Source organism: Carex rostrata, chromosome 15 (genome assembly GCF_964058835.1).
Source record: "Carex rostrata chromosome 15, lpCarRost1.2, whole genome shotgun sequence".
NCBI lineage: Eukaryota > Viridiplantae > Streptophyta > Magnoliopsida > Poales > Cyperaceae > Carex > Carex rostrata.
The window spans coordinates 8,730,669-8,758,256 of NC_135932.1; the positions used below are offsets into that span (position 1 = coordinate 8,730,669).

The 27,588-nt window shown below is 33.7% G+C and overlaps 2 protein-coding genes and 1 pseudogene across 3 annotated transcripts; all 3 read right to left on the reverse strand.

Moving 5' to 3' along the window:
• Positions 1-823: 823 nt before the first annotated feature.
• Positions 824-5,299, reverse strand: LOC144566710 (putative 12-oxophytodienoate reductase 11; annotated as a pseudogene). The gene is made up of 5 exons (XR_013515267.1): positions 5,140-5,299; positions 3,037-3,177; positions 2,605-2,735; positions 2,117-2,305; positions 824-1,594 (listed from the first exon to the last, which is right to left on the reverse strand). The product of XR_013515267.1 is annotated as a putative 12-oxophytodienoate reductase 11 (transcript).
• A 12,497-nt stretch (positions 5,300-17,796) lies between these two features.
• On the reverse strand, positions 17,797-20,669 carry LOC144566716 (putative 12-oxophytodienoate reductase 11). Its single transcript, XM_078316740.1, has 5 exons — positions 20,550-20,669; positions 19,794-19,934; positions 19,361-19,491; positions 18,889-19,062; positions 17,797-18,565 (listed from the first exon to the last, which is right to left on the reverse strand). The coding sequence occupies exons 1-5, from the start codon at positions 20,609-20,611 to the stop codon at positions 17,976-17,978; spliced, it is 1,098 nt and encodes a 365-aa protein (XP_078172866.1). The 5' UTR covers positions 20,612-20,669; the 3' UTR covers positions 17,797-17,975.
• A 2,470-nt stretch (positions 20,670-23,139) lies between these two features.
• Positions 23,140-26,279, reverse strand: LOC144566715 (putative 12-oxophytodienoate reductase 11). Its single transcript, XM_078316739.1, has 5 exons — positions 26,119-26,279; positions 25,351-25,491; positions 24,911-25,041; positions 24,439-24,612; positions 23,140-23,824 (listed from the first exon to the last, which is right to left on the reverse strand). The coding sequence occupies exons 1-5, from the start codon at positions 26,178-26,180 to the stop codon at positions 23,235-23,237; spliced, it is 1,098 nt and encodes a 365-aa protein (XP_078172865.1). The 5' UTR covers positions 26,181-26,279; the 3' UTR covers positions 23,140-23,234.
• Positions 26,280-27,588: the final 1,309 nt, after the last annotated feature.

The window sequence follows — 27,588 nt, forward strand, 5'->3', positions numbered from 1 at the left end:
TTACGTTTAATGATTTTTAACTTAATTTAATTTAAAATTTACCAATTTTTACATGCTTTTTTGAGTCGTAAATCTGTCATGTATGATTCACTCGTATCTTTTCTTTAATTAGTTTGATCTTTAGAACCAGTATATGACATATGGATGTTTCACAAAATTATCATCTGAAATTTCATATTAAATTATCTATCTACATAATCTCCCTATAAAGCAGCTACGACACGTGCATATTTTTGTCTCATTTCTATCTCAACTACTTATTGACCTTTCTCTCGCTACGCCACGATTTGACGATCTTCTCGGTTGTGTTCATCTTTTTCACCTCCGATTCACATACAAACGTTTTGTCATAATCCTACAACATTCACCAAATTTCTCATTAATCTTTTAAATTTTAATCAACTAAACAAAAAATAAGACAGAAATAAAAGTTAATTTTTTTCCCTCATTAATCATCCAAACACAAAAATTTTAAATATATTAATCTTCCTTTATATTTCATTCCATTCCCTTTTATTCTTCACCTTGCCTTCCTTCCTCTACTCTCCATCCAAACAGTGTTAGTGGATGGGAAGGTTTCACATGATTTGTGCCTACTATAAAACCAAGTCCGATGTCAATATTTAGTCATCTCCAAAAGACAACTTATCTAATATGAATGGATGAAAATTATGTAAAATTTTCCATCTCAAGCCCAGTTCGGCTATCACTGTGTCCGTGAGAAACAAAATTCACTCACCACGCGCACAATGTTTCGGCCATTCAAATTGGACCCGAATCCAAGTCCATTCTCATTCCCGCCTGGCAGCCAAACAGACCCTCGTACTGAGTAGAAATAACACATTACCACTGGGTGAAATCTCTGTTTCACTATTTCTATGTACACAAAGCAAACTTTTTACAATCTATTTAGTAACTAGCAAGAGATATGACCGTTTTATTATTTATATAATTATATTAAATAATCACAAAGTAGCAATATATATCAACTGGATGCTCTTCTTTTAATTTGAAGAAAGAAACGGGTAATCGGTATAGCCCACAACTGGATCTGGAATATAGAAGGTGCTCCTATTATACTTGTTCAAAGGTGCATCCAATTCGAACCTCTTAGGCAAGTCTGGGTTTGCCAGAAAAATTCTACCGTATGCAACCAAATCAGTGTACCCGCTAGAGACTGCCTTGTTTCCGTCTTCTCTATCATACCCACCAGCCGCAATAAAAGTACCATTGAATACTTTCCTCATCGGTAAAAGACTATGTGGCGTCTCAGCTTTTTCATTGACTTGTATCATCCTTGGTTCTACTATGTGACAGTACACAATGCCATATTTGTTGAGGGCATTCACCATGTACAGTCCAAGTGCCTCAGGGTTTGAATCGCCTGATTGCTGGTAATTAGCGAATGGAGAAAGTCTGATACCAACCCGCTCGGGTCCTATTTCTTTTGATACAGACTCAACAATTTCAAGTGCGAAGCGGCAACGGTTCTCAAGGCTGCCGCCATACTGGTCAGTACGATCATTGATTTCGTCTTTCAAGAACTGTTCAATTAGGTATCCATGAGCTCCATGAATCTCAACACCATCAAAACCTACATGATATGGAAATATATATATTCTATTAAAACTAGTTCAACATGGGTCTAGTGATCATGGAGTAATTTGTATAGAATAACTGAATAAGTAGAACCATGTATAGTTGAAAAAGAAAAAAGATCCCAATTATATAACACTTTTGAAAGTACAACATCAAACAATTCAAATTATAAATCCATTGGTAATGGTGATACTCATAATAGATGATGTCACCTAGGTAATGACCAATTATGGAACAAAAATAACAACTGATACCCATAATATATTGGTAACGGTCCATTATTTTCACAATATACCAGCACAGCCTGTGTCGTGATGGTATATTAATTAGAAGATTAGAGAAAACCCCTTGACAACAATTTAACACCGGCATCCAACAATAATCACATTAGAGATTTGGAGTTTCATAAGTAAATCGATGGTTAACTAATATCAAATAATTAGAAAACTTGTTAGGGGTGCAAATCAAAATATCAAACTAGTGTGATGACAGAAAATACTGTAAAATCAGCTTGTACCTGCTTCAATGGCATTTCGAGCAGCAAGCCTAAAATCATTGACAATCTTCGGGATCTCATCAGTCTCTAATCTTCTTGGTAGGGAGTATTTTGTCTGGTCATATTCTGTCGGGTCCCCCTTGGCACGCTTTTGTGGTGCCAGTAGCTTGTCAGTAGATGAAATTGGGGCTTGGCCATTTGGTTGGAACTCTGCCATGGTTAAATTGCTTGTAATTAGAAACTAACAAAAGCACCAAATAAAGAGCACAGGCAAGGAGGAAGATTATCAATGTACCACCTAGTTTCACATAATTTATGATTTGATATCAATATTCATGGTTTAATTTGTAATCTGAAATATTTACTTACGTGTTAATTGGCCAATATACATATGCCCCATGAAATCAGAATCTAACAGGCATTGCTTAAGTCATAAACATAATCACTTCATTGTCACCATTTCATATTAGATTTAATAAAACCTTAGACGAGTAAAAAAGAGAACTTACGGTAAGTTGAAACCCTTCCAACATGCCAAATCTGGCAAAAAAATATGCCGCCTTTCGCATGAACGGCATCAACAATTGGCTTCCATGCTTCCACTTGTTATTTTGTCCAAATGCCAGGCGTATCTAGATAGCTGCCAATAGAGTAAATTTGCGGCAAATGCCAGGGATGGAAACAGAAAAGTTCCAGTTCAGGGGCCCCTCATAAAATGGTATAGGCACTATAAAATCTCCACTGGATTCCCCAACTTGCAACTGCCTAAATCCCAAATCAATTCCCAACAACGGTAAAAGTAAAACTAACCCTGCCTTTAGTAATTAACCCCACAATTGGATAATTACTAACTAAAAATTGCACAAAGCTTCTATTGAGTCCATTTACTCTAAATTGTGAAATGAAACGTAAATCGTGCTAATCAAAGGAGAAAATTTTACCCCTGTGCAGTATCAGAAATACCAGTTGCCTCAGCGATCAAAAGACCACCTGGGGTTGTTCTCTGAGAATAATACAATATAGCATTTGGCTGAGGTACATTACCGTAAGATCTTTGCCTTGTCAATGGAGCAAGGACAATTCTGGAAAATTGTAAAAAAACTATGAGAAATGGAACAAAAAGTCTCATAAATATAAATTACTTTGGGATATAATTAAGCGAAAGATTTCTGACAAGCAATATATACAGTGTTTTAAACCAACCTAACATAAAGTTCTAATGGGATATAATTAAGGCCGTGTTATGAATATATTATAAATGTGTGGATGTCATTCATGTTGTAACTCCCAATATTAATCCTCAATTTATTTCTCCACTACTCCATGCACTACTATTAGAATTGATGGCTACTACTATTGGAATTTATTTCTCCATTTACTTAGATGATTTTTCATTTACAATTTGTATCCTATAAATAAAGGCTTTGTAATATTGTATTGTACACACATGAGAAATATATGAATAAAGAAATTGCCATCTTTTTCCTCTCTATTTTGTTTATTTTTCTTATGCTTGTTTATCTTTATTTTATAACAGGCCGATAGTTGTTGCCGACAATTCCATGTGTTCATCTTTTTACTTATGGAATTGCTAAATTTTTTGAAGAAAGATCAAATTAATGAGTAAGGTAAGTTCAAAATAATCAAGAATATTGCATTTAACTTACCGATAACCTGTGCTGGCATGTACAACTGAAGCTGATAACTAGTTCATAGCCTCATAGGGCTGCTAATGATTAAGGTTCGGCTCAAACTCGGCTCGGCTTAATGAGAGAAACAAAATGATTTGGCTCTAACTCGGCTCGCTTTTAAAAGAACAAAACTCAGCTCGGCTTGGCTCATGTCAACACTTGGCTCGACTCGGCTCGGCTCGGCTCGCGAACCGACTTGCGAGCTGGCTCGTATTAATTACATGTTGAAAAAATGATCATTTAATTATTTTAAAGAAATGATCAAAGTGGAATAGAGATATTCTACTGACTTTAAATTACATGTTGAAAAATTTTGATCATTTTTTTTCAAATTTCTTTAAAGATTTATTATTTGAAAAAAATGATCATTTCTTGAAAATAATTTCAAAATGCCGGCTCATATAACATGTTGAAAAACTTTGATCATTTTTTAAAGAAATGATCATTTTTTTTTCAAATTTCTTTAAAGATTGATTATTTGAAAAAATAATCATTTCTTTAAAATAATTTCAAAATGCCGGCTCATATAACATGTTGAAAAACTTTGAAATTTGAAATTTGAAAAAACGAAAGAAATGGTCATTTATTTCAAATTTCTTTAAAATTAATTTGAAAAATTTTGAAATTTTAAAAAAATTGAAATTTATTTTTCAAATGTCATTTTTTTTCAAATTTCAATTTTTTTTCAAATTTCAAAGTTTTTCAACATGTAATATGAGCCGGCATTTTGAAATTATTTTGAAGAAATGATTATTTTTTTTTAAAATGATCAAAGTTTTTCAACACGTAATTTAAAGTCAATAGAATATCTCTATTCCACTTCGATCATTTCTTTAAAATAATTAAATGATCATTTTTTCAACATGTAATATGAGCCGGCTCATGAGCTGGCTCGCGAGTTGAGCCAAGTGTTTACATAAGCCGAGCCGAGCTTTTTTCTTTCAAAAGCAACCTGAGTCGAGTTAGGGCTTTTTTCAATTTCAAGTCTGATTCATTAAGAAATATTGAGCCACTCAACTCATTTATTCGCGAGCCAGCTCGACTCATTAGCAGCCCTACTGGTTCATAATATTTATGAATAATTTTAATGAAGACACAATTAGGCCCTGACATGCAATTACATACTATACTGGCACCGAACCTAAACTCAATTGTCTCTCAGCAAAACCAGGGATCATTTCAACTATTCTATCTCAGAAATTCACCTGAATTTCTCCTTCTAAGTGGTATCCACCAATAAATAAGGTCTTTTATTTATTTTATTAAAGAGTTGTTTCAGGCAAAAATCAAGAATTAAGCCCAAAAAAAAAAGAAAAATGATTAAATTAAGTGATTAATATCGGTGGCACTAACCTGTGCGAGAGTTCGAACGGGCCCATCTTGTAAGGCGTGAGTAGAGGAATTGTTGGTGCCATTGCTCACTCTAGCTCTCTCTCTCAGTGTTTTATTCTTCTTCTTTTTTATTCAAATGGCGTAGAAGGATCTCTATTTATAGGAGCCAGTATCGTCATTGATGACTTATAAGTCATCAATGAACAGAGAACAACGAGCAAAAAGTCATAATAAAATAAGAGAGGAAGAAAGAGTTAAAAAAGACTTTCCTACTACAAAGAAGCCTCCGTTTACTAATAACTGGAGGAGTTGTAAGGCTAATACATTATGAATCTATTCTCTCCAGTATCTTGTAACTGGAGATTAACCCTGGTATATGGCAGCAGTATTGCAGCAACAGGCCAATCACTGTTCGCCATCTGGACTATCAATGTTACTTTTTTTTTCTTTTCTTTCTTTTTTTTTTTGGGTCGAGTAACCTATCGATGAAAATTGGATCCTCCGTGGCCTATGGCTGTCCGGTTATCAGTTTTGCTGTTCAATCTGATCCGGATTCTGATCGGACGATCTGGATTTAAACTCAAATTTTGAGTTACCTCAGAGGATCTGACTCCATTGAATCCTTTCTACGCGGGTAAAGATTTTAACAGAGTAGTTTTGACTTCATGCAGCGTAGGAACCATATGCAACTCTTTATTGGTTTTGACTTCATACAGCTCAAAAATCACATGCAACTATTTGTTGATTCTATAGTCTGTGCGCTGCATGAAGCCAAAACTACTCTGTTAAAATCTTTACCCATTTTATGCTGGTCATCGACGGCTCCACGCCAAACAAAATACAAATACCAAATCATGTATCACGTTAATAAACACGGGTAGGTACTTGCTCCTTATTTACAAAGCAGATCTAGTAGTCCACAGAGAGCCACGCTGGCTTTGATTTAAGCCGAAGTCTCAACTCCCGAATCAATTACCAAATTTTGTGGGTAATGACCCTATAATGTATTAATTCAAAAATTGTCCAACTGTAAATTATTTTTTTAAATTCGATAGTTTTTAGTATGATTTATTATATATTGTATATGTTATCATGAACATTAAAAAATGATAAATTTTGGTGTTAGTTTAATTGTTTCTAAAATATCTTAAAATTTGAAATTATTTATATTGTAAGTTAATATCAAATAACATCAAATTTACATAAAATTTGATATATCATTAACCTACAAAAAATGTTTATATAATTTGTTTCTATATTTTTTTTAAAATATCGTCAGATTTTCTAAGTTATCTCATTATTTATACATTTTTTTTTCTTGAGATTCATGCAGGAAGAACTTTGAAATGTTGAGATAGGAATAACAGAATTTTGTGATCCCTTTGAAATAACATCAGATTTATATCCCCATTTTAGAGAGCTTTAGGATATAACTCATTTACTTCCCATTTATTATTCTAGTTATTGCTTTGATCTAGTTATGTCATTTAAAAGTTATTGTAATCATATAGAATTGTGTTCTGATAATTAAGCTATGCCTTAAATTTAGTAGGCTTTTTGCCAGTTTTTTTATTCATAAATTTTAATAAATAAGGGTGTGAAGATTAAATGTTAAGCTGCACTAAAGAAAGTCTGTTCGATAATTAAGCTTGACAAAATACTCAAATCTCATAAAACCATAACTTAAAAACATGAACAAGTTTTAAAAAAAAAAAAAGGGCAAAAGGTACGCTGAAAGGTTATTTCAAACTTGTTTTGCAAGCTTAAAACTCCTTAGAAGCTTAAGCTCAAGCAGGCTTAATTCGAAGTTGCCAAAAAAGTGCAATAGAGACTTCTCGCAGAGTGATGACGAATCAAACACCGAATTATTCGGTTGACCGAATTTTGACCAAATTGTTCCCGAATAATTTGCGAATTTTACGAACTTTTTCCAAATTTTACAAATTCTTCGTGAATTTTTCCCGAGTTTTTTCCATAACATTTTTTGTTTCTGTTTTTTTGCTTCCTTGTAGAACTGAGATCTTTGATCCGAACAATTCTAAATCATTTCTGAATTATACCCGAATTATTTCTGAATTACGATTTTTTTGACCTCGTCGAACTGAACTCGAATAATTCATTTGTCGCTATGCCCACAAATGCAATCTTGTTTTGAGTTACTGCATTCCAATTAAGGCTGAAACGCTCAATCAAAGCTCTGATTTTTGCCGAATTCCTTGCCTTTTCTTGCAACACAGGGCTGCATGTTTTCTCCAGTCTTTGACATTTCGCCGCAATTCCCTTTTGTTTTTCACAAATGATCACCTTTTTGTTTTCTAATGGGAGCCAGCTAGCTACAACCATCAAGCAAAGTTTGTATTTTCTATCAATAACACAAACTTGTGGTAATAGGAGCTTGAATATCCTATAATTCATCTCTTATTTGTATGAACACACAAGGGATGGTTTCATATTAATTTTGACAAAATCAACTTACGTTTAATGATTTTTAACTTAATTTAATTTAAAATTTACCAGTTTTGTATGAACACAAAGCCCGCTCAAACTTTCGGCGGCCCTATTCTTTTCTCGGCCGCCGAAAATTTGAACGGCCTGGGCATTTTTAAAAATCTTCAGCTGAACTGGTTATTTATGTTATTTTGTATTTAATTTTGAATATTAAAAAAAAACGGCTACATAATTAACAAATATAAATTTTATTTTGAGGAGGGATCCAATTACACCCTTTTTTGGTGACACCGAATTACACTCTCCATTTTCAAAGTTTTCAAATTTCAAACAGTCGATCCAAACCGTTCAACATAATGGATATGTTAAAATGTGCTTGCAGATCAAATTTTATATTTTTTAGAAATTTTTTACTATTTATTAAGTATTTAACAAAATTGCTATATTCAGACCATTGAATTTTTGTACGCATCTTAATAAACAGGAAAAAAATTCAGAAAAATATAAAATTTGATCTGCAAGCACATTTTAACATATCCATCAAGTTGAACAGTTTGGATCAACTGTTTGAACTTTGTAAACATAAATTGTAATCCGGTGTCACTAAAAAATGATGTAATTGGATCCCTCCTCTTTTATTTTTATATCCACCGGCTGGAATTTGAAAATGAAAACGGGCAGGCTTGTTGCGTCAATGGTACCAGCATTTGGGACCAAATGTTATTCTTTGATTCTGTTAAGAGTCGTGCATTCTCTCTTAGTGCTAGTAATTTTTCTGGCTTTTAAAGGAAATTGTATCTACTTCATAAAGGTTGTCCGCGGTTTTTGGAAGATTTATAGACATGACATAGAGAATAATAAAATAATATCGGTCGATTGCCCTTTTACACTCTGCGGGTAACAGAGAAGTCTATATTGCACTTTATTGGCAACTTTGAATTAAGCTTCTAAAGAGTTTTAAGCTTTCAAAATAAGTACTTGTAGAGTTTGAAATCACCTTTTAGTGTACGTATTTCATCAAGCTTAATTATCAAACAGGCTCTTTACCTGTACCCGAACCTCTTTACTCGTTGTACCCGCACCCCTTTACCCATTTAACCCGTACCTGTTAACCCGTTATAATTTGAAATTCAAAATTCTTCAAAAAATCTCGCTGGTTCAGACAAAAAAAAGAAAAAAAAAACAGAACAAAAAAACAGAAAAAAAAAAAAAAATACCCGGACCCTACCCGAGGTACCCGTTACCTGTACCCGAGGTAGCTGTTACCCCTACCCGAGACAGGCACGGGTATGAAATGAGTAGGGTAGAGTTTTAAAAAAAAAAAACCCGCCTACCCGTATCCGTCTTACCCAAGTACCCGCCCTACCCGTTACCCATCTCGGATTTACCCGAGGTACCCGTACCCTACCCGAGAGCAAATCTCTACGCGGCTTGTGCCGAAATGTTATTCATTTATCCCTGCGGGGTTGCATAGGGTAGAATTAAAAATCCAAACAAAACCGCTGTTATTCTAATTCTATTGGCACAGATGGCATATGCATTTGACTAATTACTCGGTATCTTCTCCAGTCCAAACTTCAAGCAAAACCCAAAATGACTCCTACTCATAAGAAAAGTGAAAAAAGTGTGTCATGATGTGACTAACAAACAGGATTAAGCAAAACCCAAAATGACTCCTACTCCAAACTGGCAGTAGGTTTTAGTGGTTGGATAATACCCTTAACGGGTATACCCGCCCGTACCCGCCGCCTAGGGTACCCGTGCCCGAGCCCGGGTATGGATCGGGTACTCGGGTACGCGGGTACGGGCAAAAATCGGACCGGACCCATTATTTTAGACCAATACCCGAGTTTACCCTACCCGAGTTAACCCGTACCCGACTAAACCCGTACCCGACTACCCGAGTACCCATACCCGTATACCCGAGTACTGTTCACCACAGTTCAAAATTCAAAAAATTTGATTTTTCCCCCCCAAACCGGTGCCATCCCATCCGGACCCGACCGGCCGGACCCACCCGGACCGGACCGGACCGACCGGATGGGACGGTTTTTTTTTTTTTTTTTTTTTTTTTTTTTTTTCTGTTTCTGTTTACTGTTATTCTTTAAAAATTAAAAATTTTAATTTTATCCCTCCAACCAAAATTTCTTTAAATACCCCTCTTCCTCCCTTCATTTTTACATCTTCATCTCAATTCTCATTCTCTCATTCTCTTATTCTCTTAATCTAAATTTCTATAATTCTCAAATTTTAAATTTATTGTTAAAAAAATATATAGTTGTTCATTTAATTCCTTCTACAAATAAGCAAACGGAATTACGAAGGTATCGGAATTACGAAGTTCGGGAGCTTCCGCAAGATTTTTCCGCGACATTTAAAGGTTATATTTATTTCATGTTAGATTAATTTATTTTTGTAGATTAAATTTAGTTTATGTAGATTTATTGGATGTTAAGTAATTAGATATTTAGATTTGTTAGATTTATTTTATGTTAGATTTGTTAAGTAATTAGATTTATTAGATTTATTGAATATGTAAGATTTATTTAGTTTATGTTAGATTTGTTAGATGTAAAGTAATTAAATTTGTTTCTGTTTTTTAATTTCTGTTTTTTTTGTTTCTGTTTTTTAATTTCTGTTTTTTAGATTTATTTTTGTAAATGTTAGATTTATTTTTGAAAATGTTAGATTTATTTTGAATAGGATAGATTTATTTTCTGTTTTTTAATTTCTGTTTTTTAATTTCTGTTTTTTTGTTTCTGTTTTTTAATTTCTGTTTTTTTGTTTCGGTTTTTTAATTTCTGTTTTTTAGATTTATTTTGAATAGGTTAGATTTATTTTTGAAAATGTTACATTTATTTTGAATAGGTTAGATTTAATTTCTGTTTTTTTGTTTCTGTTTTTTTATTTCTGTTTTTTTTTATTTCTGTTTTTTTATTTGTGTTTTTCATTTTTGTTTTTTAATTTCTGTTTTTTATATTTATTCTTGTAAATATTAGATTTATTTTTGAAAATGTTAGATTTATTTTGAATAGGTTAGATTTATTTTTGTAAATGTTAGATTTATTTTGAATAGGTTAGATTTATTTTTGTAAATGTTAGATTTATTTTTGAAAATGTTAGATTTATTTTGAATAGGTTAGATTTATTTTCTGTTTTTTAATTTCTGTTTTTTAATTTCTGTTTTTTTGTTTCTGTTTTTTAATTTCTGTTTTTTTGTTTCTGTTTTTTAATTTCTGTTTTTTTAGTTCTGTTTTTTAATTTCTGTTTTTTTATTTCTGTTTTGTAGATTTATTTTTGTAAATGTTAGATTTATTTTGAATAGGTTAGATTTATTCTTGTAAATGTTAGATTTATTTTGAATAGGTTAGATTTATTCTTGTAAATGTTAGATTTATTTTGAATAGGTTAGATTTATTTTTGAAAATGTTAGATTTATTTTGAATAGGTTAGATTTATTTTTGTAAATGTTAGATTTATTTTGAATAGGTTAGATTTATTTTTGTAAATGTTAGATTTATTTTTGAAAATGTTAGATTTATTTTGAATAGGTTAGATTTATTTTCTGTTTTTTTATTTCTGTTTTTTAATTTCTGTTTTTTTGTTTCTGTTTTTTAATTTCTGTTTTTTTGTTTCTGTTTTTTAATTTCTGTTTTTTTAGTTCTGTTTTTTTATGTCTGTTTTTTAATTTCTGTTTTTTAATTTCTGTTTTTTTAGTTCTGTTTTTTTATTTCTCTTTTTTAATTTCTGTTTTTTAATTTCTGTTTTTTCAGTTCTGTTTTTTATTTCTGTTTTGTAGATTTCTGTTTTTTAATTTCTGTTTTTTTAGTTCTGTTTTTTTAGTTCTGTATTTTTATTTCTGTTTTTTTAGTTCTGTTTTTTTATTTCTGTTTTTTTAGTTCTGTTTTTTAATTTCGGTTTTTTATTTCTGTTTTATAGATTTCTGTTTTTTAGATTTCTGTTTTTTAATTTCTGTTTTTTTAGTTCTGTTTTTTTATTTCTGTTTTTTAATTTCTGTTTTTTAATTTCTGTTTTGTAGATTTATTTTTGTAAATGTTAGATTTATTTTGAATAGGTTAGATTTATTCTTGTAAATGTTAGATTTATTTTGAATAGGTTAGATTTATTCTTGTAAATGTTAGATTTATTTTGAATAGGTTAGATTTATTTTTGTAAATGTTAGATTTATTTTTGAATAGGTTAGATTTATTTTGAATAAGTTAGATTTATTTTCTGTTTTTTAATTTCGGTTTTTTATTTCTGTTTTTTAGATTTCTGTTTTTTAGATTTCTGTTTTTTAATTTCTGTTTTTTTAGTTCTGTTTTTTTATTTCTGTTTTTTTATTTCTGTTTTTTAATTTCTGTTTTTTTAGTTCTGTTTTTTAATTTCTGTTTTTTTAGTTCTGTTTTTTTATTTCTGTTTTTTAATTTCTGTTTTTTAATTTCTGTTTTTTAATTTCTGTTTTTTAATTTCTGTTTTTTTGTTTCTATTTTTTGAATAGGTTTAAAATATGACAACTCCTCCTCGGGACGGGGAAGAAGATTTTGCCTCGAGATTGTCGGCCTCATTTTTTGGCCCCGATATGCCACGATCTCATTATCCACAAAATTATCCACCTAATTATCTTGATAGTTCTTCCTCCCAAATGCCACCACCTAATTATCCACAAAATTATCCACACAATTATCCACAAAATTATCAAAGAAGGGACCAAATGCTAGATTTAAATTATCAACAACCCCCACAAATGAGTACACCGCCACCGTATTATACTTCAAATGATCCAAACATAATCATTCCACAAGAATCACTTCAACCGACACCATCGTATACATATGGAGGCATGGGCTCTTCTGTAGCATCGAGTCAATTCACTGACACTGCCCCTTCGACAGCTGAACCTGAAATTCAAGAAGAAGTTGTCGCTCCTTCGACAAGTAGACCCCCAGAAGCACCAACAGAAAAGAAGACTAAAAGAGAAAGAGCTCCTCCCGAATACAATCAACCGTGGGCGAGATTTTATGAGATTACCAAAGATGAAAGAGGTATTATGAAATATCTAGATTGTCTGGTAAAAAATTGCAATAGACATTTTGAGTATAAAGGAGGTAGTGGTATGAGCAGTTTTAAAAGACATTCCGAAATGCATGAAAAAAAGCATGAGGAACCAAGTGCAGATGCTCAACCGAAAATAATCCAAACCCTTATTAACGCGGATGGTACCAGAACCAACCCAAAATTCGATGAATCAAAAATGCTTAGTGAATTGGCTCGGTACATTACCCACAAAGAACAACCAATAAGTATGGGTAGTTGCATGAGTTTTTCCCGGTTATGCATTCGGGGGTTAGGCCAACCAATGTACAAGAGGATGCATCATAAAAAGATGGTTGGTGAAATAAAAAAACAGTTTCTCTCTAAGAAAGATGACCTCAAAGCTCTATTTGCATACCAAAATAATAAGGTCTCGATTACATCCGATATATGGACTGCCGGTAAACATGGACTTGGGTACTCTTGTGTTACCGGGCATTGGATCGATGATCATTGGTTATTACAAAAAAGGATATTAAGTTTTGGAGTGCTAGATTCCCCGCACACTGCAAATGTAATTTTCAAATACATTATTTCCGTTTTAGAAGAATATAACCTTAAGAGGGATATGGCTAACAAGGTTTTTTCTATCTCATTCGATAATGCGAGCAACAACATAGCTTCCATTGAGATTTTTAAACGGTCACTAAACCCGATCATGAATGGTGAAATGTTTCACCAAAAGTGTGCGTGCCACATACTTAACCTCGTCGTGAAGGCGGGTCTTAAAACAGAAGCCGTAAAACTATTGATAATTAAATTTAAAAATGCTCTCAACCACATTGTTTCGAGCCAAGAAAGAAAACAAACGTTTGGGGCTCTGTGTGCCAAATATAGATTGGATAAGTTCAAAGTACCTTGGGATATAGATACCCGTTGGAACTCTACCTATAGGTTGTTGAACCGATGCATTCCTTACAAAGCTGTCATAGGGGAGTTTTTGAGAAGCTCCACCCCCGAGGCACTACAATTGGAACTCACCGATGGAGAATGGGAGCAACTACAAAGGCTATGCAATTTCCTTCAAACCTTTTTTACAGCAACCGTACAACTATCCTGCTCATACTCACCGACGTCATTTCAGTTGCTCAGACATCTCTATGACATCTCCAAGGTGTATTGTCATTTGGAACAAGCTGAAATCCACGATAAATCTCTCACACCAATCGTAGATGCCATGAAACAAAAGTTTCTCAAATATTGGGAAGATGTACCGCTCGTCGCGATTATCGCGAACTGCCTCAACCCGGCATACAAGAAGTTTTACACGATCAAAGTAGTTCAAAGGTACAAAGATAATCTACGTTTAGACAATACCAGGGTGGAGGCATACGTGGATTCGAAATTCGAAGAGATGTTTAACATATACAACTCAAGAATGAGTGCCAACCAAAACCCGTCTTCGTCCCGTGCCACCCCTAGGTATGAATATAAATATACATGTATTTTTTAATCTTTATTATTTATAATATATACATTATTTGTCCACTAACTTTTTTAAATTTTTTAATAGTTTCACTTCCAGGAGCACTAGCAGTGGTGGTTTGTTAGCAGATTTTCAGTCGGAGATCGAACCACAAACAACAAGCGAGCTAGTGACCTATGTATCGATGATGAACGAAAGTGAACATGGACTTGACGTCATGGCATGGTGGAGGAGGCATCAAAGGGCCTTTCCAACACTGGCGATGATGGCCCGCGATGTATTTGCCGTGCCTGTGTCAACCGTTCCTTCAGAAAGTTGTTTCAGTTCGGCGAACAGGATCCTCTCCGATAAACGTAGTAAGTTGGGTCCACATGTCTTTGAAAGACTTGTGTGCTTGAAAGATTGGATTCAAGCTGAAGAGCGCATGCAACATGTGCCTGAAGCATCATCATCCGAAGTCGACACTGAAGAAAGCGGTACCGAGGCGCAGCACCAGGCTAATTCGGATTCAGACGGTGCGGAAGAGAGCGAAGAATGGTATAGGAATGAGAACTTCTAGATAGGTAGTGTCGGTATAAATTTCTAACCTCTTTTAGTCTTTATTGTTCTTTTTTAAATTATAAATTTCTAAATATTTCAATTAGTTTTTAAATTATTCATTTTAAAGAAGAATTACTAACAACAAAAAAAGTTAGAACTCCGCCTATGTTTTTTTACATAGCCGGTCCCAAGCCCGGAATAAAGGAGGAGGGTAACTTCTATTGTTTTAAAAATTTCGAGATATAAATAAATTATAAAACTATATAATTAGAACGAGAATTTAAAAATAAAATAAAATGACTCGTGTAAAGAAATAAATAAATACATTTGTACTTAGGCGACTAAACAAACAAATTTTGGCAAGAATAATTTATATATATAAGTTACAAATTTTAATTATTTAGGAATTATAAATATGTGACTTGATAATTTTATGTATATATACACACACTATTTGATATTGAATTATTCATATTTTAAAAGTCGAATTATAAACACGTAATAACATTTAAACGACATTGTTAAAAAAAAAAACAGCAAAAAATAAAAAAAAACAGAAAAAAAAAACAGCAAAAAAAAAAAAAAAAACCAACAAAAAAACCGGCAAAAAAAAAAACAGCAAAAAAACAAAAAAAAACATCAACAAAAAAACCCAAAAAAAACAGCAAAAAAAAAAAATAAAAACAGCACAAAAAAAAATAAAAAAATAAAAAAATAAAAAAAAATATACCCGTACCCGCCCTACCCGTACCCGTACCCGCCTTACCCGTCAAGGGTACACGGGTAAGGGTATAGGGCGGGTAGGGTATGGTTTTTGAAAACTATACCCGCCATACCCGTACCCGAATACCCTTATACCCGAGTATACCCGTACCCGAGTCGTACCCGTACCCGAGTCGGGTATACCCGGGGTACCCGTACCCGCCCGAGTATCCAACCACTAGTAGGTTTCATTATGTTGCACAGGATTAAGTTACAGTACATTTGTTACAGGATTACATCTGAATAAACAAAAAAGATATTCAGATAAAAAATGCATGTTTCTATTTGAAAATCTTTTTATCAATATTATTTTTTTTTTAAATAATGCAACATAATGAAAACTTAATCCTGTGTTAGTCACATTATGACACACTTTTTTCACTTTTCTTATGAGTAGGAGTCATTTTGGGTTTTGCTTGAAGTTTGGACTGGAGAAGATACCGAGTAATTAGTCAAATGCACATGCCATCTGTGCCAATAGAATTAGAATAACAGCGTTTTTTTTTTTGGATTTTTAATTCTACCCTATGCAACCCCGCAGGGATAAATGAATAACATTTCGGCACAAGCCGCGTAGAGATTTGCTCTCGGGTAGGGTACGGGTACCTCGGGTAAATCTGAGACGGGTAACGGGTAGGGCGGGTACTCGGGTAAGACGGGTACGGGTAGGCGGATTTTTTTTTTTTTAAACTCTACCCTACTCAGTTTATACCCGTGCCTATCTCGGGTAGGGGTAACAGCTACCTCGGGTAGAGGTAACGGGTACCTCGGGTAGGGTCCGGGTATTTTTTTTCTTTTTTCTTCTGTTTTTTTCTTTTCTTTTTTTTTCTGTTTTTTGTCTGAACCAGCGAGATTTTTTGAAAAATTTTGAATTTCAAATTATAACGGGTTAACGGGTACGGGTTAAATGGGTAAAGGGGTGCAGGTACAACGAGTAAAGAGGTTCGGGTACAGGTAAAGAGTATGTTTGATAATTAAGCTTGATAAAATACGTACACTAAAAGGTGATTTCAAACTCTACAAGTACTTATTTTGAAAGCTTAAAACTCTTTAGAAGCTTAATTCAAAGTTGCCAAGTGCAATAGAGACTTCTCTGTTACCGCAGAGTGAAATCTCTTTTCTACCACTCCACAAACATAGTCACAAGATTTGCAAATTATTCGTAAATAATTTTTTTTTGTGATGACGAATCAAACACCGAATTATTCGGTCGACCAAAATATTCGTGGATAATTTGCAAATTTTACGAACTTTTTTTTAATTTTTCCAAACTTTTCCATAACATTTTTTTTTGGTTTATTTTATTTTTTATTTTTCCCACAACACGGGGCTGCATGGCAGTCTGTTTTCTCTAGTCTTTGACATTTAATTCGCCGCAATCCCCTTTTATTTTTCACAAATTATAACATTTTAGTTTTGTAATGGGAGCCGGATACAACCAACAAGCAAAGTTTGTGTTTTCTATCAATAACACTACTTGTGGTAATAGGAGATTGAATATCCTATAATTCATCTCTTATTTGTATGAACACAAGGGATGGTTTCATATTAATTTTGACAAAATCAACTTACGTTTAATGATTTTTAACTTAATTTAATTTTAAATTTACCAGTTTTTTACATGCTTTTTTGAGTCGTAAATCTGTCATGCATGATTCACTCGTATCTTTTCTTTAATTAGCCCATCTGTCTCTTTCTTGTTTGATCTTTAGAACCAGTATATGACATATGGATGTTTCACAAAATTATCGTCTGAAATTTCATATTAAATTATCTATCTACATAATCTCCCTATAAAGCAGCTACGACATGTGCATATTTTTGTCTCATTTCTATCTCAACTACTTATTGACCTTTCTCTCGCTACGCCACGATTTGACGATCTTCTCGGTTGTGTTCATCTTTTTCACCTCCAATTCACATATAAATTTTTTGTCATAATCCTACAGCATTCACCAAATTTCTCATTAACCTTTTAAATTTTAATCAACTAAACAAAAAATAAGACATAAATGAAAGTTAATTTTTTTCCCTCATTAATCATCCAAACACAAAAATTTTAAATATATTAATCTTCCTTTATATTTCATTCCATTTCCTTTTATTCTTCACCTTGCCTTCCTTCCTCTGCTCTCCATCCAAACAGTGTTAGTGGATGGGAAGGTTTCACATGATTTGTGCCTACTATAAAATCAAGTTTGATGTCAATGTTTAGTCATCTGCAAGAGATAACTTATCTAATATTAATGGATGAAAATTATGTAATTTCCATCTCAGGCTCTGTTTGACTGTCACTATGTCCATGGGAAAACAAAATCACTCTCTACGCGCACAGTGTTTTGGCCATTCAAAGTGAACCTAAATCCAAGTCCATTCATGTTCCCGCCTGGCAGCCGAAGAGACCCTCATACTGAGTAGAAATAACATTACCAATGGGTGAAATCTCTTTTGCACCATTTCTATGTACACAAAGCAAACTTTTTACAATGTATTTACTAACTAGCAAGAGATATGACCGTTTTATTATTTATATAATTATATTAAATAATCACAAAGTAGCAATATATATCAATTGGATGCTCTTCTTTTAATTCGAAGAAAGAAACGGGTAATCCGTATAGCCCACAACTGGATCTGGAATATAGAAGGTGTTCCTATTATACTTGTTCAAAGGTGCATCCAATTCAAACCTCTTAGGCAAGTCTGGGTTTGCCAGAAAAATTCTACCGTATGCAACCAAATCAGTGTACTCGCTAGAGACTGCCTTGTTTCCATCTTCTCTATCATACCCACCAGCCACAATAAAAGTACCATTGAATGCTTTCCTCATGGGTAAAAGACTATGTGGCGTCTCAGCTTTTTCACCGACTTGTATCATCCTTGGTTCTACCATGTGGCAGTACACAATGCCAAATTTGTTGAGGGCATTCACCATGTACAGTCCAAGTGCCTCAGGGTTTGAATCGCCTGATTGCTGGTAATTAGCGAATGGAGAAAGTCTGATACCTACCCGCTCAGGTCCTATTTCTTTTGATACAGACTCAACAATTTCAAGTGCGAAGCGGCAACGGTTCTCAAGGCTACCGCCATACTGGTCAGTACGATCATTGATTTCGTCTTTCAAGAACTGTTCAATTAGGTATCCATGAGCTCCATGAATCTCAACACCATCAAAACCTACATGATATGGAAATAAATATATTCTATTAAAACTAGTTCAACATGGGTATCGTGATCATGGAGTAATTTGTGTAGAATAACCGAATAAATATAACCATGTATAGTTGAAAAAGAAAAAGTTCCCAATTATGTAGCACTTTTGAAAGTACAACATCAAACAATTGGAAGTATGAATCCATTGGTAATGGTGATACTCATAATAGATGATGTCATCTAGGTAATGACCAATTCTGGACCTGCTTCCATGGCATTTCATCTAGGTAATGTACAAAATATCAGACTAGTGTGATGGCAGCAAATACTGTAAAATCAACTTGTACCTGCTTCCATGGCATTTCGAGCAGCAAGCCTAAAATCATTGACAATCTTTGGGATCTCATCGGTCTCTAATCTTCTCGGTGGGGAGTATTCTATCGGGTCATATTTGGCATGCTTTTGTGGTACCAGTGGTTTGTCAGTAGATGAAATTGGGGCTTGGCCATTTGGTTGGAACTCTGCCATGGTTAAATTGCTTGCAATTAGAAACTAACTAAAGAACCAAATAAAGAGCACAGGCAAGGAGGTAGATTATCAATGTACAACCAAGTTTCACATAATTTATGATTCGATATCAATATTCATGGTTTAATTTGTAATATGAAATATTTACTTACGTGTTAATTGGCCAATATACATATGCCCCATGAAATCAGAATCTAATAGGCATTGGTAAGTCATAAACATAATCACTTCATTGTGACTATTTCATATTAGATTTAATAAAACCTCAGACGAATAAAAAAGAGAACTTACGGTACTTTGAAACCCTTCCAGTATGCCAAATTTGGCAAAAGAATATGCCGTCTTTCGCATGAACGGCATCAACGATTGGCTTCCATGCTTCCACTTGTTCTTTTGTCCAAATGCCAGGCGTATCTAGATAGCTACCAATAGAGTAAATTTGCGGCAAATGCCAGGGATGGAAACAAAAAAGTTTCAGTTTAGGGGCCCCTCATAAAATGGTATAGGCACTATAAATTATAAAAGCTCCACTGGATTCCCCAACTTGCAACTGCCTAAATCCTGAATCAATTCCCAAAAACGGTAAAACTAACCCTGCCTTTGGTAATTAACCCCGCAATTGGGTAATCACTAACTAAAAATTGCACAAAGCTTATATTGAGTCCATTTACTCTAAATTGTGAAATGAAACGTAAATCGTGCTAATCAAAAGAGAAAATGTTACCCCCGTCCAGTATCCGAAATAACAGTTGCCTCAGCAATCAAAAGACCACCTGGGGTTGTTCTCTGAGAATAATACAATATAGCATGTGGCTGAGGTACATTACCATAAGATCTTTGCCTTGTCAGTGGAGCAAGGACAATTCTGGAAAATTGTAAAAAACTATGAGAAATGGAACAGGAAGTCTCATAAATATAAATTACTTATGGGATATAATTAACCGAAATATTTCTGACAAGCAATATATACAGTTTTAAACCAACCTAACAATAAATTACTGATGGGATATAATTAAGGCCAATAGTTGTTGCCAACAATTCCATATGTTAATCTTTTTACTTAATGGAGTTGCTAAATTTTTTGAAGAAAGATCAAATTTATGGGTAAGGTAAGTTCAAAATAATCAAGAATTGTATTTTACTAACTGATAAGTGATAACCTGTGCTGGCATTTACAATTGAAGCTGATAACTGGTTCAAAATATTTTTAGATGATATGAATAATTACTATTCTTACCCTAAAGAGGGGAAAAAATAAAAGACTTTTCTTACCCTCAACTGTCTCTCCGCAGAACCAGAGATCATTTTAACTATTCTATCTCAGAAATTCACTTGAATTTTTACTTCCTAAGTGGTATCGACCAATAAATAAGGTCTTTTATTTATTTTATTAAAGAATTGTTTCAGGCAAAAATCAGGAATTAACCCACACAAAAAAAAATGATTAAATTAAGTGATTAACATCGGTGGCACTGCTGACCTGTGAGAGAGTTGGAACGGGCCCATCTTGTAAGGCGTGAGTAGAGGAATTGTTGGTGCCATTGCTCACTAGCTCTCTCTCCCTCCTAACTTCTTTTTTATTCAATAATTAATAATAAAATAATTAGAGAGGAAGAAAGAGTTAATAAAGACATTCCTAGTAGAAAGAAGCCTCCATTTAATAATAACTGGAGGAGGAGTTGTAAGGCTAATACATTGTGAGGCTCTTTAAGGCCAATAGTTGTTGCCGACAATTCCATATGTTAATCTTTCAAAAAATATATAGAAAAATACGAAATGAAATGACATGACGTAACGTTCCATGTCGCGATAAATCATGGCATGACATATCTGGTAGTGACACATAGCCACGCCGGCTTTGATTTAATCCCGAGTTTCAACTCCCAAATTAATTTCAAAAATTGTCCAACTTTAAGTTTTTTTTTTTAAATTCCATAGTTTTAAGTATGATCTATTATATATTGTATATGTTATCATGAACATTAAAAAAAATGATAAATTTTGGTTTTAGTTTAATAAAGAAATCACATGGAGAAGGATAAGTGTGACTGTGCTACCGATTTTTTTTTATTTACCATCTTTAAAAGAAAAAAAAATAAACCATCTATTATTTTTAAAAATTCCATATATATCAGGAGTTTGAGATCTTGATAAATATGGAAGTTTTCAAAAAATAGAGTTGAATTGTTTTTTTTTTAATAAAAGATGGTAAATAAAAAAAAAAATGGACTGTGCTACTGATAAGGAATTGGAATATTAAATGCACTTAGTGTGATATTAAAATTGCGGTAACAAATTAATGTAATCAGTGTGATATTAAAATTGTGGTAACAAATTATTGTACTCAGTGTGATATTAAAAATTTTCAAAAAATAGATTTAAACGGTTATTTTTAAGATGGTAAATAAAAAAAAAACGGAATTATTGGCAGTCAATTATTGAGAATGAATATGCAGTCAACTCTATATGAATATATTCCAACAAGATCATTATCTGGAATTGAATACGAATAGATCAAGATGCAATAATTGAAGAATTTAGTTGATGGAAAATATGGAATTAGTAGTTTCTAAGTCCGCCTGATTTGCTTTAAGATTCGTACAAATAAATATTAAAGTATACATACATTTGTTGAAGTAGTGCACATAAATTTTAAAGCGGACTGGATCAACATGGAATCTATCGGATCCAAATTGGTCCCTCATTGCCGATGCATTGTCAAACAAAAACAGATACCTGGTGGGAAAGGAAGCTTATACTCTGCGGAGCTTTTAATCTGGTTCATTCGTTTTGAATTGAGCGGGCAGGAAAAAGGCAGGGCAAATTTTGAGAATTTTTTCAATTCAGGCAAGATTTGATTTGGTCCGCTCGATTCAAAACGAACAGACCAAATTAAAAGATCTATGCAGAGCAGAGGATACTCCACAGAGGAAATCCGGTGGGAAAACAGACCGCAAGCCCTGCTGCTCTTACAAAGGGTACGAGACACCGTATGGGTTACTGATTGGAGTGCATATCCTCTGAGATATCTCAATTTTTGTGTGACCGACGTTTACGGTGCCTATTCAGGGATAACATAGGGTTCAATATGATTTTCTCTTTGAGATTCCTGCAGAACCCCGTAGAAGTTAGAACGGTTGAGATTTTCCAAAAAAAACACTCAAAGTTTGAGATATCTCAGAGGATGCGAATTCTACTGGTTGGGCATTCTGACATGAGGGGAATACACGGATTTTCCGAACCATGCGAAGGACTTTCAGGGCCTGTTCGTTTATCACGGGATGAGATTTGATGAAAAAGTGGGAACCCATAGGTATGGATGCACACGGATTGATTATGAGAATGTGTTGAAAAGTGTTCGGTTGTACTGTGAGATTATGTGACCACTGACATTTAACCTCATTCAATGCCTCCTGCTACAAAGGATATTACCTATTAACCTCATTAGTGTAGATTGCTCTGGAATTATAAGAGTTGGTTTCTGACTTTCATTAGTAACCAGATGGTTCAATCCAACTTTTCATGATAAATAACTTTTATTTAAAATAAGACAATTTTTGTGTAGGTCATGCGATTAATGTATGTGCAATTTGTAGCAATTGGCTTATTAATGTATGTGACCAAACCGTCATAGATTTCCCGACTAATCGGCTTATTATTTCCGATTATAGCCGATTATTTCCGATTAATTATTTGACAGTACCCTGTCCGTCCAACAACTGCATACCGTTATTTACAACACTAATCTGAACAAGGCCTGAGTGTGTTGATACATGATACCTTGGGATGCAACAATGATGCAGCAGCTGCCAGAGAATAGCAGCATGAGGGTTCGGACTGCGAAGACACTTGGGGAATTTTTCTTCCGATTTCTGTACCCTAATATCATTTCTCTTTTCATTATAATCTGTTATAATTAATATACAAACCGAGGTGTTGTGAATAATTCAAATGTTTTTTTTTTTTAAAATCATTTTTAATACAAATGTTAGAGGCAATGCTTAGCCTCTAACCTTCAAACAAATATTCTTGATACGCAAAGCAAACTTTTTACAATGTATTTACTAACTAGCAAGAGATATGATTGTTTTCTCCGTTTTATTATTTATATAATTATATTAAATAATCACAAAGTAGCAATATAGATTAACTGGATGCTCTTCTTTTAATTTGAAGAAAGAAAGGGATAATCGGTATAGCCCACAACGGGATCTGGAATATAGAAGGTGCTCCTATTATACTTGTTCAAAGGTGCATCCAATTCAAACCTCTTAGGCAAGTCTGGGTTCGCCAGAAAAAATCGACCGTATGTAACCAAATCAGTGTACCCGCTAGAGACTGCCTTGTTTCCGTCTTCTCTATCATACCCACCAGCCACAATAAAAGTACCATTGAATGCTTTCCTCATCGGTAAAAGACTATGTGGCGTCTCAACTTTTTCACCGAGTTGTATCATCCTTGGTTCTATCATGTGGCAGTACACAATGCCAAATTTGTTGAGGGCATTCACCATGTACAGTCCAACTGCCTCAGGGTTTGAATCGCCTGATTGCTGATAATTAGCGAATGGAGAAAGTCTGATACCAACCCGCTCAGGTCCTATTTCTTTTGATACAGACTCAACAATTTCAAGTGCGAAGCGGCAACGGTTCTCAAGGCTACCGCCATACTGGTCAGTACGATCATTGCTTTCTTCTTTCAAGAACTGTTCAATCAAGTATCCATGAGCTCCATGAATCTCAACACCATCAAAACCTACATGATAGGGAAAGAAATATATTCTATCAAAACTGGTTCAACATGGGTATCGTGATCATGTTAAAAGTTAACAATGCCAAATATGTTGAGGGCATTTACATGATATGGAAAGATATATATTCTATTAAAACTAGTTCAACATGGGTATCGTGATCATGCAGTAATTTGTATAGAATAGCCGAATAAGTAGAACCATGTATAGTTGAAAAAGAAAAAAGATCCCAATTATGTAGCACTTTTGAAAGTACAACATCAAACAATTCGAAATATGAATCCATTGGTAATGGTGATAAAAATAGGTGATGTCACCTAGGTAATGACCAATTCTGGAAGAAAAATAACAACTGATACTCATAATATATTGGTAATGGTCCATTTTTATCACAATATACCAGCACAGCCTGTGTCGTGATGGTATATGAGAAGATTAGAGAAAACTCCTTGACAACAATCTAACACCGGCATCCGACAATACTCACATTAGAGATTTGGAGTTTCATTAGTAAATTGATGGTTAACTAATATCAAATAATTAAAAAAACTCATTAGGGGAGCAAATCAAAATATCATACTAGTGTGATGACAGCCAATACTGTAAAATCAGCTTGTACCTGCTTCCATGGCATTTCGAGCAGCAAGCCTAAAATCATTGACAATTTTTGGGATCTCATCAGTCTCTAATCTTCTCGGTGGGGAGTATTCTGTCGGGTCCCCATTGGAACGCTTTTGTGGTGCCAGTGGCTTGTCAGTAGATGAAATTGGGGCTTGGCCATTTGGTTGGAACTCTGCCATGGTTAAATTGCTTGTAATAAAAACTAACAAAAGAACCAAATAAAGAACACAGGAATGTGGTAGACTACCAATGTACCACCAAGTTTCACATAATTTATGATTTGATATCAATATTCATGGTTTAATTTGTAATCTAAAATATTTACTTACATGTTAATTGGCCAATATACATATGCCCCATGAAATCAGAATCTAACAAGCATTGCGTAAGTCAGAAACATAATAACTTCATTGTCACCATTTCATATTAGATTTAATAAAACCTCAGAAAAGAGTAAAAAAAGAACTTACGGTACTTTGAAACCCTTCCAACATGCCAAATCTGGCAAAAGAATATGCCGCCTTTCGCATGAACGGCATCAACGATTGGCTTCCATGCTTCCACTTGTTCGTTTGTCCAAATGCCAGGCGTATCTGGATAGCTACCAATACAGTAAATTTGCGGCAAATGCCAGGGTTGGAAACGGAAAAGTTTCAGTTAACCTCCACAACTTGCAACTATAAAATGGTATAGGCACTATAAAATCTCCACTGGATTTCCCAATTTGCAATTTCCTAAATCCCGAATCAATTCCCAACCACGGTAAAAGTAAAACTAACCCAGCCTTTGGTAATTAACCTCACAATTGGGTAATTACTAACTAAAAATTGCACAAAGCTTCTATTGAGTCCATTTACTCTAAATTATGAAATGAAACGTAAATCGTGCTAATCAAAGGAGAAAATATTACCCCTGTGCAGTATCAGAAATACCAGTTGCCTCAGCGATCAAAAGACCACCTGGGGTTGTTCTCTGAGAATAATACAGTATAGCATGTGGCTGAGGTACATTTCCGAAAGATCTTTGCCTTGTCAGTGGAGCAAGGACTATTCTGGAAAATTGTAAAAAAATATGAGAAATGGAACAAGAAGTCTCTTTAATATAAATTACCAGTGCGATATAATTAAGTGAAAGATTACTGACAAGCAAACCTAACATAAATTACTGATGGGATATAATTAAGGCCAATAGTTGTTGCCGACAATTCCATGTGTTCATCTTTTTTACTTAATGGAGTTGCTAAATTTTTTGAGGAAAGATCAAATTAATGAGTAAGGTAAGTTCAAAATAATCAAGAATATTGTATTTAACTCACTGATAACCCGTGCTGGCATGTACAACTGAAGCTGATAACTGGTTCCTAATATTTTTGCATAATATGAATAATTTTATTGAAGACACAATTAGGCCCTGACATGCAATGACATACTGTACTGGCACCAAACCTAAAGAGGGGAAAAAAAAATCTCTCTCAATTGTCTCTCAGCAGAACCAGATATCATTTTAACTATTCTATCTCAGAAATTCACCTGAATTTTTCCTTCTAAGTAGTATCCATCAATAAATAAGGTCTTTTATTTATTTTATTAAAGAATTGTTTCAGGTAAAAATCAAGAATTAAGCCAAAACAAAAAGAAAAAATTGATTAAATTAAGTGATTAATATCGGTGGCACTGACCTGTGCGAGAGTTGGAATGGGCCCATCTTGTAAGGCGTGAGTAGAGGAATTGTTGGTGCCATTGCTCACTAGCTCTCTCTCTCCCTCCCAACTATAATCGGATCTTTTTATAGGAGCCAGTATCTTCATCGATGACTTATAAGTCATCAATGAACAGAGAAGAATGAGCAAAAAGCCATAATAAAATAAGAGAGGATGAAAGAGTTAAAAAAGACAGTCCTAGTAAAGAAGCCTCCATTTAATATAACTGGCGGAGGAGTTGTAGGCTAATACATTGTGAGGCTATTCTCTCCAGTATCTTGTAACTGGAGATTAACCCAATCACTGTTCGTCATCTGGACCATCGATGTTACTTCCCACCCACAAAGACGACGAAAGAAAAAGTAGCTCTGAAAATTGGATCCTCTGCGGCCTACGGTTAGAGAAAGAAAATACGTGACACGTTGTGATATGATTTGATAACGTAATGTGACGTGACGTAATAAAATTAGTGACAGAGAGTTACGTTACGTGAATTAATTAGTTGATCGACTAAATAAATAACTTTTGTATAAAAAATTAACTTTAGTTTTCTCATAATCTTGATTTATTAGATTATAACTCTTAATTAATAAGAACTGGCATTTGTTTTAGTGTCAAAGACATAATTTTTTTGTGAGAGGTCGTAGATTTGAAATTCAATAGAAAAATTATTTGTTATAATAACAAAAATATTAAATAATTAGTTGTTTCAATTTTACTAAAAAGAAAAAAAAAATTATTTATTAATAATGTATATTTGTACAACTGACGCAAAATAAGGCAGTTCTTTACAAAAAAGAGCACTGCCTAATTAATCCATTAATAAGGAATTGACAGAAGCAAGCAATAACTTCAATTCAGTTGCATCAACTTAAAATATTCCGGGAAGGGATCATTTTAAAATGTTAGTGTGGATCTAGCTTGCACGAATCTTAAAATGTATTGAACGATTCAAACTAGATTCACACTAATATTAAAGGGCCTCTGAATTATAGACTGTGGTCGAATTGGCTCTGTTTAAAATCAGATGGCCAAGATGTGTTAACTCAAAAGATACTCTTTTGATGAGCAAAACTAGGGTGTGGTGTGCTCACCAAGAAAGTTTAGTAAGCACAACTCCAAAAGTATATCAGATCGGTTTCAACTCAAGCGGTCAAAGAAATAATGAAAAATGAATATATAAAACAACTTATATAAATAACTTATAAAAGATTTATTTCTTTGACCGCTTGACCTTGTAGTAAATAAATTTAAAACTTTCAAAATTTTGTATGTACATGCATCACTCATAAAATACATCAATTTCAACGGTTTAAATTCATCGTTTGAAGCCGATCCAATACATTTTTGGAGTTGTGCTCACCAAAATCTCTTGGTAAGCACATCACACGCTAGTTGTGCTCCTCTTTTGAGTTAATGCAGACGATGCGGACTCCAAAAAAAAAGGGT

What these genes read in the sequence shown, in the direction of transcription:
- LOC144566716 (XM_078316740.1), bottom strand. Translation starts at nt 20,611, where the DNA reads ATGGCACCAACAATTCCTCTACTCACGCCTTACAAGATGGGCCCGTTC. An exon ending in CCGTTCCAACTCTCTCACAG is followed by an intron (nt 19,935 to 20,549) that starts GTCAGCAGTGCC and finishes ACAATTTTCCAG; the next exon opens with AATTGTCCTTGCTCCACTGA. An exon ending in TGGAAGGGTTTCAAAGTACC is followed by an intron (nt 19,063 to 19,360) that starts GTAAGTTCTCTT and finishes TAACCATGGCAG; the next exon opens with AGTTCCAACCAAATGGCCAA.
- LOC144566715 (XM_078316739.1), bottom strand. Translation starts at nt 26,180, where the DNA reads ATGGCACCAACAATTCCTCTACTCACGCCTTACAAGATGGGCCCATTC. An exon ending in CCATTCCAACTCTCGCACAG is followed by an intron (nt 25,492 to 26,118) that starts GTCAGTGCCACC and finishes ACAATTTTCCAG; the next exon opens with AATAGTCCTTGCTCCACTGA. An exon ending in ATTTCTGATACTGCACAGGG is followed by an intron (nt 25,042 to 25,350) that starts GTAATATTTTCT and finishes CTGTATTGGTAG; the next exon opens with CTATCCAGATACGCCTGGCA.